The sequence below is a fragment of the Chrysemys picta genome, chromosome 8 (genome assembly GCF_011386835.1).
Source record: "Chrysemys picta bellii isolate R12L10 chromosome 8, ASM1138683v2, whole genome shotgun sequence".
NCBI lineage: Eukaryota > Metazoa > Chordata > Testudines > Emydidae > Chrysemys > Chrysemys picta.
In genome coordinates this window covers 76,922,699-76,934,984 of record NC_088798.1, presented here as the reverse complement: position 1 = coordinate 76,934,984, position 12,286 = coordinate 76,922,699, and the positions used below count along the sequence as shown (strand labels likewise).

The 12,286-nt window shown below is 43.8% G+C and overlaps 1 protein-coding gene across 1 annotated transcript in view; it reads right to left on the bottom strand.

Annotated features, from left to right (window-relative positions):
- HSPA9 (heat shock protein family A (Hsp70) member 9) overlaps positions 1 to 10,917 on the bottom strand; it is a 33,629-nt gene extending 22,712 nt beyond the window's left edge. Inside the window, exons 1-5 of the mRNA XM_005312391.4 lie at positions 10,434 to 10,917; positions 8,238 to 8,296; positions 4,210 to 4,297; positions 3,910 to 4,091; positions 1,487 to 1,611 (exon numbers count right to left, since the gene is read on the bottom strand). Of these exons, the coding sequence (XP_005312448.1) occupies positions 1,487 to 1,611; positions 3,910 to 4,091; positions 4,210 to 4,297; positions 8,238 to 8,296; positions 10,434 to 10,514 (535 nt within the window). The 5' untranslated portion in view covers positions 10,515 to 10,917. The remainder of the gene's footprint in view (positions 1 to 1,486; positions 1,612 to 3,909; positions 4,092 to 4,209; positions 4,298 to 8,237; positions 8,297 to 10,433) is intronic.
- Between the last annotated feature and the right edge of the window lie 1,369 nt (positions 10,918 to 12,286).

Sequence of the window (12,286 nt, the reverse complement as noted above, 5' to 3'; positions counted from 1 at the left end):
CAATTCTGAGGCTATGTCTTTACTTTGGAATGTCTTATATTTGGTGAACAGACTGTCCACCCGTTTACTATCATTTGTTTGTCCAGTATAAATATTTTCCAAACAGGTTGATATACCGCAGATTAATGGGGACAAATAAAAATGTAATTTATGGTTAATCAGAAAAGCTCCTAGTTTTCTGGCACATCCTTATTCAGTATCATAACTTGCTGTTCTCTTTCAATTAATATTGAAAGTAGAAAGGCATCATTAAATGCAAACAAACTTGTGCAAGTATTTGGATGCATGCTACCCTCCCAGAGACTTCACAGTGCTTTATTTTGTTTGTTTTAATATCCTTACAGTATTTTATCCAATTTAATTTACAGCCTTTGTGGTGACTGGGCTATCTGGGATATGGGTTGGCCTGCTGCACAACACTAAAGACCGCCATTTCCAAAAACTGGAGGCAATCTCTAACCTCTCGCACACTGTAACTCAGTCATCTAGGCCTCTCCTTCCATCCCTGCTAGCCATGTATAGTCAACACCCACTTGCAGTCTTACTTGTTGATCACTTGATATTGGGGTGCACAGGTGCTCGCCAACCCACACAGCAGCTGAGGAGTAGTGAGGGTTCCAAAACTAAATGTCAAACTACCCCACCACACTGTAGTTGGGGGATTTCCTTGAGATCACAGTAGGGATGGAAGGGGAAAGAATCGTCAGCTCTGTGGGCCATCACCCTGGCAGAGCTCCACAGCCACCACTAGCTAGGGAGAAGTACTTCACAACATGAGATCCCTTTAACATTTCTTCTCTTGCTGATGGATATCAACTAGCCATGTAAGAACCAACCCACTCCCATCAATCTGCTTACCACATAATGCAACTGGGCAGAGCTTAACTCCACATGTAGAAAAGCAGCAGATTTAAGAAGCTGACATGTTACAGCTAGCTAGGCAGAGGACCTAACCCAGTCTGAACAGGAAGTCAAATAGCTGCTGTAGAGACCAAAGGCTAGCAGTTATTTGTGGCAGCAATCACTATGCTAAAGGAGGCAAGTATTAGGAGTCTGTAAATGGCAAGTTTTACAATATGCATGGTTATCTGGAAGAGATGAAGACAAGTGTGCACTCCTTCACAGCCAGCAGACAGGACTGACATTTTGTTTTAAACACTCATGTATTTCAAGACTCTGCAAATTGAGACTTCGAATAAGAGCAACCAGGATAATGCTTTGCCTGAAGCTCTAACTCTGTCAAATACCCTAAATTGGTCAGTACAAAATTAAGGGTCCTTCACTCTCCCGGAGGGTAAAAGATAACTTACTACCTTATCCCTACACAATCTGATGTAATTCAGGCCATGGTTTAGAAGGGTTCTAGAAGAAGGAAGTTTTTATTATGGCTGTAGTACGCCCAATATATTTATCAGATACCTAGTACCAATACCAAGGTTAAACTTGTGCTCAAAGTCAAACAAGGTAAACACCTTGCTGTACCAACCTGCAGTCTCCTTCATCTTCATTAATACAAAGGCACCAATTTGGCTTGGAGAATACAGCTTCCCATGCGCCTCTACCCAGGCATCACCGTTAGAGGCACGGACAATTTTAAAAGGAACATTTTTACTGAAACACAAGAATTTCACATTGAGTAAAGTTTGTCTAGAGAACACTGAATGCACCACACAAGACTTTAAATCATGATTTGAGGACTTCAGTAATTCAGCCAGAGGTTATGGGGTCTATTACACGAGTGGGTGGCTGAGGTTCTGTAGCCTACAATGTGCAGGAGGTCTGCCTAGATGATCATGATGGTCCCTTCTGGCCTTTTAGTCTGAGTCTAAACCCTACTGTGAATACATAGCTAGTATTGCTGGTTAACCTGAAATTGGCAAAACTTAGTGATACCTTGGTTTTAAAGGGAGAGATCCTCTAGTAAACCTTCCCCTAACAGCTTCAGATGTAAGGGAGGCACCTGAAAATACCGTTTGCAAAGATCCCAGATGGAAACCACTGCATTTCTTGGAAAAGGTCAATACCAATCAGTTTGAGTCAGCTTTGATGTATCCTGGTATATCAGTTACAGCCAAGGACCCTGAGTAACCTCCGTGTTGTCCCGTCTGCTCCCTCCCAAAGGGACCTATACAGGCGGTCAGACTCCTGACACCACTCTTCACTCAACTCTGAAATATGGACTCTGGAGCCCTCATTTGCTGCATTGCAGTTGGTGGTTGCTCCCCTTTCCCTCCACCCTTCTACCATTGCAACCGTTCAGCTTCCCAGCCCAATCTTACTGCCCATTAAGTTCCTTGCTGCTGTCCTCCCCACTTTTCCTTTACAGCCACCCTTCCCCCATTACTCTCCTCTCCAGTGAGGACCTACCAGAACACCCAGTTTTTCTCATGCACACAAGAGCTAAAATATGCTGTTGCTACAGAAGTCACAATTAGAACCCAATGTGTGCACACATTACTCTAATCCAGCAACAGTCTTATTGTAACGTGTCCTTTCACATCCCCCAGCTCCTCTGTTCTTTTTATATCCATTTGTTATGTCAACTCTTTATTTACAGTAGACTTGTAAGCTCTCTGGGGGTAAATACAGTGTTTTCTGAGTGCTGTAAAATAACCATCATAGCCTCTTGCTTGCTTAAGTCCAAAATAACGTAAGGCCTATACCATTAAAAAGCCAGAAGAATGTTTAAAAGCTTTCACACTAATCTGTGTTGGACAGAGTAATTTTGCATAAAATACCTGCATAAGATTGTTTTCTAGACTCAGGTACACAACTTTCTGCAATATTTTGCAGAAAGTGCTGGAATTAAGGATATACATTAAGTTGTAAATACACAAGAATTTCTGGGCATACAATAAAACCAGTGCGCACTTAAACTGAACAGTTTTATTTAAGAATCCCAGTGTAAACTTTGCCATAACTGCTTTTATGCAAACTTTAATTCATGTTAAACAAGATCAAACCAGTGGTCCACCTAGTCCAGAAGACATCCTCTGACGGTGGCTAGTACCAGCTGATTCAGAGGTAGATGCAAGAAACCCAGTTGTGGACAATTAAGTCACATATGGAAAAGATTTTCCTAAGGCCCCCCCCCCCGTCAGCTAGTGGTTGGCTTATATTTCTCATCCACTTAACTATCTAACCATATTTTGAACCCCTAAACTCCTGGCCTCTGATATCCTGTGACAAATTCCACAGGATACTTTCTATCTAGTGCATAAAGTATTTCCTTTAGTAAATTGTAAGCATGCTGCTTTCCTTTTCATTAAATGTTTTTGTATTATGAGAGTTTCCTAAAGTGAGGAAAATAGCTTTGGAGTAGGATAAGCCACTAGAACTGAATTGCAATCCCAGGGAGAAGTGGCCATTAAATTACTGTTCCTCTCCCTCCCATGAAAAATAATGGCTATTCAGTATCCCAATCACAAGGCATCTGCTCACAACTTTTATATGATAGACATTATGCAGAAAGTATAACCTTCCTTGTAATTCAGTGAACATTATGTGTGCAGTGTTCTATAGCACGAGGATTCAATCAGAAAGTGAGATGCAGGAAACCCTCAGGGCAGGGGCGCTCAGGGTTCTGAACAGTACAAAGTACAGTCAGCACTTTGTCATTTGATCCATTCTTCTTGCCAATGCAGACCGCACCAGCTATATTGCATTGTCAAGAACCAATTACACTTATGAGTCCACCCCTGAAAGCTTAAAAAGCATCATTAATAAATGCAGTGAAACACAGGCTAAACTTTTGAGGAATATGAGCAATCAACATGTGGGACACTACGCACTGAGTACCACGTCTCACCACGTGCAAACAGCACTTTGTTTTAGGCCATGCATGGGCGCACTGCACTCTACAAATTCTCTTCCCAGAACAGGGGAATAACTTTAATTAGTTCTACTTACATATCTTTCTGTACTTCAGAATCATCATAGCGCCGTCCAATGAGACGTTTGGTAGCATAGAATGTATTCTGTGGGTTAGTTACAGCCTGTCGTTTAGCTGGCATCCCAACCAATCGTTCACCATCAGCTGTAAATGCTACAACAGATGGGGTAGTTCTGGCACCTTCGGCGTTTTCCAGCACCTACATAAAAACGTTAAGAGGCTATAACCCAGGAAAACTACCTGTGAAAGTGGCAGCACTAATTCCCTCCCTTAGATACAGATTGTTATACACTAGTAGTCATCAGTTAGTTACTCACCTTTGCCTGTTTTCCTTCCATAACTGCCACACAGGAGTTAGTTGTGCCCAAATCAATACCAATAACAGCACCTTTGACTGCTTCTGAGCTGTAAAATATATTTAAAACTAATGTTAGGGTTACTGCAACCGGTGAAACAACTAGAAAGCTTTCTCTCCTCCCCTCCCCGCATCATCTTGCCAGGAATTACCTTTCAACCAGATTCTACCTGCAGCTGGGGAAGCAAATCCATTTTCCACTCTAGAGTAAGAGGAAATTGGAGAACAACCCAGCTTATGTTGGAAATCAACTTGGTATCATCAAATTGTGGTTCTGTATTAGATTTGGTCATCCCAGGCGTTTGTTGTGTCTAAATTCTTACTTGTTTTCTACGTTCCACTGTGAAATCCCCTGGACTTTTTATTGGCTAGCATCACACTTTACATACTTAAGAGTCTGTACGTTATCTGTGAATGCGGTCCTTCAAAGACTGATGTCAAGTCAGTTCTAAACATCAAATCTTTCATATGAAAGGCCTTATTCCCTCTCAAGTAGAATTAAGCTAAAATAAGTAGGGCTGTCAAGCGATTAAAAAATTAATCGCACTGTTAAACAATAATAGAATACCATTTATTTAAATATTTTTGGATTTTTTTACATTTTCAAATATATTGATTGTACAGTGCTCACTTTATATTTTTTATTAAAAGTATTTGCATGTAAACAAAAGAAATAGTATTTTTTCAATTCACCTAATACAAGTACTGTAATGCAATCTCTATCATGAAATTTGAATTTACAAATATAGAACGTACAAAAAACCTGCATTCAAAAATAAAACGTAAAATTTTAGAGCCTGCAAGTCCATTCAGTCCTACTTCTTGTTCAGCCAATTGCTCAAACAAGTATGTTTACATTTGTAGGAGATAATGCTGACCACTTGTTTACAATGTCATCTGAAAGCAAGAACTGGAGTTCTCATGGCACTATTGTAGCCAGTGTCCCAAGATATTTACGTGCCAGCTGCGCTAAAGATTCTTATGTCATCCCTTCATGCTTCAACCACCATTCCAGAAGACATGCGCCCATGCTGATGACGGGTTCTACTTAATAACAATTCAAAGCAGTGCAGACCGACGCAAGTTCATTTTCATTATCTGAGTCAGGTGCCACCAGCAGAAGGTTGATTTTCTTTTTTGGTGGTTCAGGTTCTCTGGTTTCCGCATCGGAGCATTGATCTTTTAAGACTTCTGAAAGCTAGCTCCACACCTCATCCCTCTCAGATTTTGGAAGGCACTTCAGATTCTTAAACCCTGGGCTGGTCTACACTGGGGGGCAGCGAGGGGAAAGGGGGGGAAGAGGGCTCGATCTAAGATACGCAACTTAGTTCGACTTGACTTGCCGCCGTGAGGATGTCTAGGTAACTGCCGCGGCTCTCCCGTCGACTCCGCTTACTCCTCCTGCTGAGGTGGAGTATGGGCATCAATTCGGGGATCGATTTATTGCATCTAGACGAGACGCGATAAATCGATCCCCGATAGATCAATTACTACCCACTGATCCGGCGGGTAGTGTAGAAGTGGCTCTTGAGTCAAGTGCTGTAGCTATCTTTAGAAATCTCACATTGGTGCCTTCTTTGCGTTTTGCCAAATCTGAGTGAAAGTGTTCATAAAATGAACGTGTTGGGTCATCATCAGAGACTGCTATAACAGGAAATATATGGCAGAATGCGGGTAAAACAGAACAGGGGACAAACAATTCTGCCCCAAGGAGTTCAGTCAGAAATTTAATTAACACTTATTTTTTTAAACGAGTGTCATCAGCATGGAAGCATGTCCTCTGGAATGGGGGCCGAAGCATGAAGGGGCATACAAATGTTTAGCATATCCGGCACGTAAATACTTTGCAATACCGTCTACAAAAGTACCATGCAAATTCCTGTTCTCACTTTCAGGTGACATTGTAAATAAGAAGAGGACAGCATTATCTCCTGCAAATGTAAACAAACTTGTTTGTCTTAGCGATTGGCTGAACAAGAAGTAGGACTGAGTGGACTTGTAGGTGCTGAAGTTTTACTTTGGGGGGGGGGGGGGGGAGTGCAGTCACCTAACGAAAAAAGAAATCTACATTTGTAAGTTGCACTTTCAGGATAAAGATTGCACTAAAGTACTGATATGAGGTGAATTGAAAAATACTATTTTTCATCATTTTTACAGTGCAAATATTTGTAAGCAAAAATAATATACCACTTTGATTTCAATTATAACACAGAATACAATATATATGAAAATGTAGAAAACCATCCAAAATGTTTAATACATTTCAATTGGTATTCTATTATTTAACAGTGCAATTAAAATGGCAATTAATTGCCATTCATTTTTTTAAATTGCGATTAACTCAAAGTTAATCGAGTGAGTTAACTGATTAATCAACAGCCCTAAAAATAATTGAAGTGATCAGAATTACTAGCTGTAGCTTTTTATTTCACCTTTACAATAATTCCCCCTATACACAGTTTTGATTACAAATTCCCACGTAAAAGCCTATTTCCTGCAATCTAACCTGGAAAATTCATAACAGATTTATTCATTCATATAGCAAGCATAAAAACTGTAGTACATTTATGAAGAGTTAATACAGAAATACAGGTTTTTTTGTAGTCAGAGCCCCTCATTTGTATCTAATAGTTCAGATGTTAGTAGTCACACCTGCTTGAAAGCAGCTGCCTGGAGGAAAAAGACTATGAAAAGTGCTCAGATCAGTTTATTAGGCAATTCTCAGTATGGAAAAGTACACATCTATAGATAAAAGGGATGAACTAAGGCCCTGTTGAGGTCCTCTGAGCCTGGGGTGTTTAGAGCTACAGCTAGCTTTCTTTTTGAAATAAGACATGCTGACATTTTTAAGCCTTGACTGTGGGGATAACATGATGGGTGGTATTTCCAAATGAAACGATTTACAGGGAGGTGCTGCTTTTGGGGGAGGTTGAATATCCTCTTTCCTTAGTTTACTTGAGAAGTCTTGTCTTCAGTGGCAATTATACCAATTTATTAGGACATGCAGTGAGCAGAGATAGGGAGGTAGCCCCAGGTATGAGCTTTTCCTCCAAGGTCTCACCCCATTCACCCCACCACCCAACCCTCCCACCCCCTCTCCCCGAGCTACCTTACCTCCATGACTTAGTTTATTTGTCTCCAGTGCTAAGGACTTACATCAATTATATTGTTTTCATCAAGTTATACAACAGACCAGAATCCCTGAGGTTTATTTTTACCTTGGATTAACAAATTAAGAAAAACTGCAGAATATATTGTGAGGGAGCAGAAACCACTTCAAAGAAAAAAAAAGAATGTAAACTGATCCGCAGAGCTGTGGAACCTTCTCCAACACAATAATAGAAGATAATGTTGATGATGCATCAGGATTAGTAGATAGTAATTTATCACACCCATTTAATGTTCTGATTTCACAAGAAAGGGGGATTCCTAAACAGAATAACCTTTTTCAGGGATACAGAGTTTTAAGTGTTTCCTGAAAAAGTGAGGGAAACAAATTAGGAGACAGAGTCAGTCTTGAGAAATCGCCAAGTTTTGCAAATTCTAATATACACACAATTTTCCTCCATTACTTTATATTGGACAGCAGAAGATTGGTATATTGATTATGCTCACAAAAATGTTAAGTTTCATTGGCGTCTATGGAACAAACTGATGGATTAAATTGAAGTTAAAGAGGTTTTATTAAGTTTCTTCTTTGTGTTGAAATAAATAGGTTTGTTTGGAATTTTATTAGGTCTCAGAACTTTACCTATAGCAGGAAATTTTTTGCATACTTAGTATCTGATTATTTATGAAATGCTGTGCCAGTAGAGGCCATTTTGTTTCTCCTTAATTAACCATACACACATCTGACCAAGGATTTCAAATTATGAAGCTAGAGTCAATTTAGGTATCAAGACTATTACAGTTTTTTGTTTTTCTTGCAGTTCAATCTTTTCCTCAAAAAAAAAGGGGGGGGGGACGGAAGGAGAGAAGAGAGATACTTACGCATACTTCCTACTTGATACTGTTCTGATAACATCTTGACTGAGAGTATTCCAGACTGCCTATAAAATAAAAATCAGGATATTACAGCAATGAGAGGTTTCTTGCATCTTATTTCGGGTAAGATTACCTCACATCCAGTATTTTAAAAGGATCTGTAGCTATGCTACCTTCAAATAATAAAAAGTGATACACCCCCACTACCACATTAGCTTTGTGTTTAATCTTCAAAATTCCTTTTACTTAACTGAAGACTAACCGAGGACTCAAGAAAATATTTCAATATATTATACAGCCACAGAACATTTACCTTAAGTTTTATTATTTGTTGTTTATATGAAATGTGAACATTTTAAGACCCATATTATTCGAGCTGAGCAAGTTGCTAGTATAGAAGATTCTTGCTATGAACATGCACAAGTTAAAGTTGCTGCAATTGCTGCAACGCGTAAAGCTGAACCTTTAGCACGACACAGGCAGCAGCAGATAAACATTAAACAAGTTTCTTGAAATTTCCTCAAGGGGTAGACTTGATGACAGTGCTTCAGAGTTTCATTCTTTCAACTAGGTTTAAGAGATGCTGGATGAAACACATCAGTGTTTTTGAGTTTGTAACCTCATAACACATCTTAGGACAAATAAAATCCCATCATGAGAAGAAAATACTGCTTTGTTAATACGTCAGAGACTACAAACCCCTCCTGCTTAGCATACACTTTGACCTGGGGATGAGTGAGAAGAGGAAAGCATGAGACAGAAAGGAGAGAGTAATGGCTGAAGCCTGGTCTACACTTAAAAATTAGATCAACCTAGCTACATTATGTAACTAATGTCACACCCTGCACACTGCAGTTAGGGTGACCTAATGCCCGGTGTAGATATGGCTAGGTCAATGGAAGGATTTTTCTGTTGACCTAGTGATCCTCTTGGAGAGGAGGATTAACTACATTGATGAAAGTGGTTTTTCTGTCAGTGAGGGAAGCACCATAGCTATGCCACTGTAAAGCATCCTGAGACCGTGACAGGGTCTCTCTCTGTACACAGACCAGGGAGTTCAGAAACTAGGTTACTGTTCAGCATTGAAAGGGTCTTGCAATACGATCTCCATTATCCTTGAACTACTTAACCATTTGCCTCATCTGTAAAATGGGCATAATATTTATTTACCACAGGGAAGTAGAAATGCTTAGCCAATTTAAGATTCTCATTACAGGGCCAGATACAACTCCCTTTAAAACCAAGGGGAGTCTTTCCATTTCAAATCCCCCAAATTACCTTTAAAAATCTCTTTCTTGTCTGTCAGCAATACCAACTAACAAATGCTCCTTAACTAAAGATTCTCTACTAATTTTTGCGGTTTTTGAGGGAGCAAACAAAGAAGACACAAAGCTGTTTACTTTTAAAAACAGTTCCTAGAACAGGTACTTAGATTAGCTGAAAGCCACACAGTAGTATAGCTGAACTCTGGCACTAAACTCTGTCAACACATGCTGACAATGAAGGTCAAAGGAAGAGCCCCCGCCCCTAAGTACCAATGACTCTGTGTTGAGCCACCTTTATTAGATATTCCCATTCACCAGTCTGGGTGTTAAAATCAGAAATCTCTTGCTCTTACAGTTAAATCCATTTTAAACGCCCAGATTCCAAAAGCGCCCTCCCCATTTCCAGCTGCCCCAGTTCTCTGGTGCTCCCTCATCATTAACCTCTCAGCACCTAACGGACCCATGAACTCATCCGCCAGCAGTACAGGCCGGCCGGGATGGACAGGGAACGAGACCGAGGTTAAAAGACTTGCGCCAAGTGGCCTCGGGGCAGCCACCGATCCAAGCTGGAGAGTTACACAACCCCGCACGATGCTGGCCCTGGACTCGTCCCGGAGCTCAGCAAAGGGCTGCCAGCACCAGGGCCTCCGCCAGCCATCGGCCCCCGGCCTAGGCACCCCCTCCCTCCGTCTCGGGGTCCCACCGCGCAACTCGCCGGCAGAGCCCGGCCGTGACCCCCGGGGGGGGCGCCTTATACGGGTACCCCCCGCCAGCACCAGGGGAGGCCGGCTCCTGCACCCCTCCACCACCCGCGGCCTCCCTACACCCCGCACCACGAGGGTGCCGCCCCCCACGCCTGCCCCCTCGCTTCCCACCTCCCCCAAATAACGCGCGGGGGGGGGCGCCGCACCAGCCCCCCACGGACCCGGCTCCGCACCTGAGCGAGGCCGGGGCTGGGAGCGGTGCCCCGGCGGGGCAACAGGTGGAGGCGGGCGGCGGTGCGGCTGGCGCTCAGCATGGTCCGGGTGTGGCGGGCTGGAGACTCTCACGCGGAGAGGAGAATGGGGACTGCGCAGCAGCTCTTCTGGAAACCTCCACCCACGTGGGCCGGGTCAGCTCACCCCGACGGGGCTGGCTGCTGCAAAAGCCTGACCCCGCACCAACGCCTCAGCGCCCCGCGCCGCAGCGGAGACTATGTGGCGGCTCCGCGCGGCACCTCCCCGCGCGCGCTACCCGATCCCGCGCTGCGGCCGACAAGCCTCCTGTGAAGCGCTGGCACCCCGGGGGAGTTCCACACAGGCACTGTGATGGGCAGCTGGGGTCCTGACGGGCACTGCGTACTCAAGGTCGGACAGGATGAAGAACTGGGAAATTGCAGCGGCCTTGCGTCAGGGCGACTGCACACTACGCTTGCGCCGGTTAGAGGCAAGAGCGCATGCGTTGTCTGCTTAGGGAAGTCTGTATGGCTCATGCGCAGATGAGCCGAAGGGAGGTGGCTGTTTCCGAGGCCTTACTGATCATGCGCAGTCGGAAGGCTGCCGAGGGACCACGTGTGCCCTGCTCCCAGCGGCGGCTGGCAGGTTTGTGCCACTGAGCCGCTAGGGGTGTGGGAAACCTTGGGGGAAAAGCCCGGCGGGTGTAGCTCCGCAGGCACAGCTTCCCCGCGCAGGAATAGGCGGCTCGGCTCCCCACTCGCTGCTGGCAGTACAGGGCTGTGACACAGGGTCACGCCTGCGCACAGCTGGGCGGGTCCCTCCTGCCGTGACCCCCTTGTCCTGTTTGTTCCATGCAGGACATTGGCCTTATGAGTGCCTGGCCCAGCGTGGCACGCCCATGGGCAGCGCTGGCTATAGAGCCCCTAAAGCCAGGAGGCTGCTCCCTGGGTGCGGGGGACACACTCCCCTGAAGAGAGGTCTCTCCGTGTGCTGCAGCAGGCATGCTGATCCTGTTAACCTGCCCTGCCATGCCGCCACACATGGGTGCAGCATGCTCTGTGTTTCACATCAGCATTTTCAAAAATGACCCCTGCCCAACCTCAGCCACTTGGGGCCTGCTTTTCTGAGTTGCTGAGCCCAGATGCAGTCAATGGAGATTCTAGTTGCTCAGTATTCTGAAAATTGGGCCCAAGATGTCTCAGACTGGGCACCCAAAAGTGAGGCACACAAAATCTCCGGCTACTTTTCAAAAATTTGGCCCATGTGATTGCCCTGGGTCAAGTAGTTAGTCAGTGTTGGAACCTAGCATGGGACCCAGAGGTTCCAACTCCCAGTCCTGCTCTTAACCATTTATTTCCCAACTCTGCCACTTGTGCATTTTGTTACCCCCAATTTCCACATATCTTTGCACAGGCTTTCCCATTAGTACATAGTAGATATGAACAAGTGCAGTTCACACTACTCTAAAAGCTTTTGTTTCAGTCTCTGTAAGACAACAAACACTACCTTAGGTCACGTTCGGAAGCTGATCGTCACTGCCAGAAAGGCAGGGAACAATTTTCAGCTATTGAAACCCTGCATTCTGTAGGATCTGAATCTATTGGAGGGAGAGGGGGCTGTGTTCAGATAAATAGATAAATGAGTTGGAAGTACAAACAATATACCCATGTAAGCGTGTCTGTGGGTGCTGCTCTGTCACATTACCAGACGGGGGCAGCAGAGTGCCATGCTAAAGTTGCATCTCTTTCAGACTGTTCTTGTGAATTATGAGCAGTATGAGAAAGAGAACTTAATTCAAATTACTGACAAATAACTTGCAAGTATTGGCAAGGCTGCAATTAAAGCAAAAGTGCTC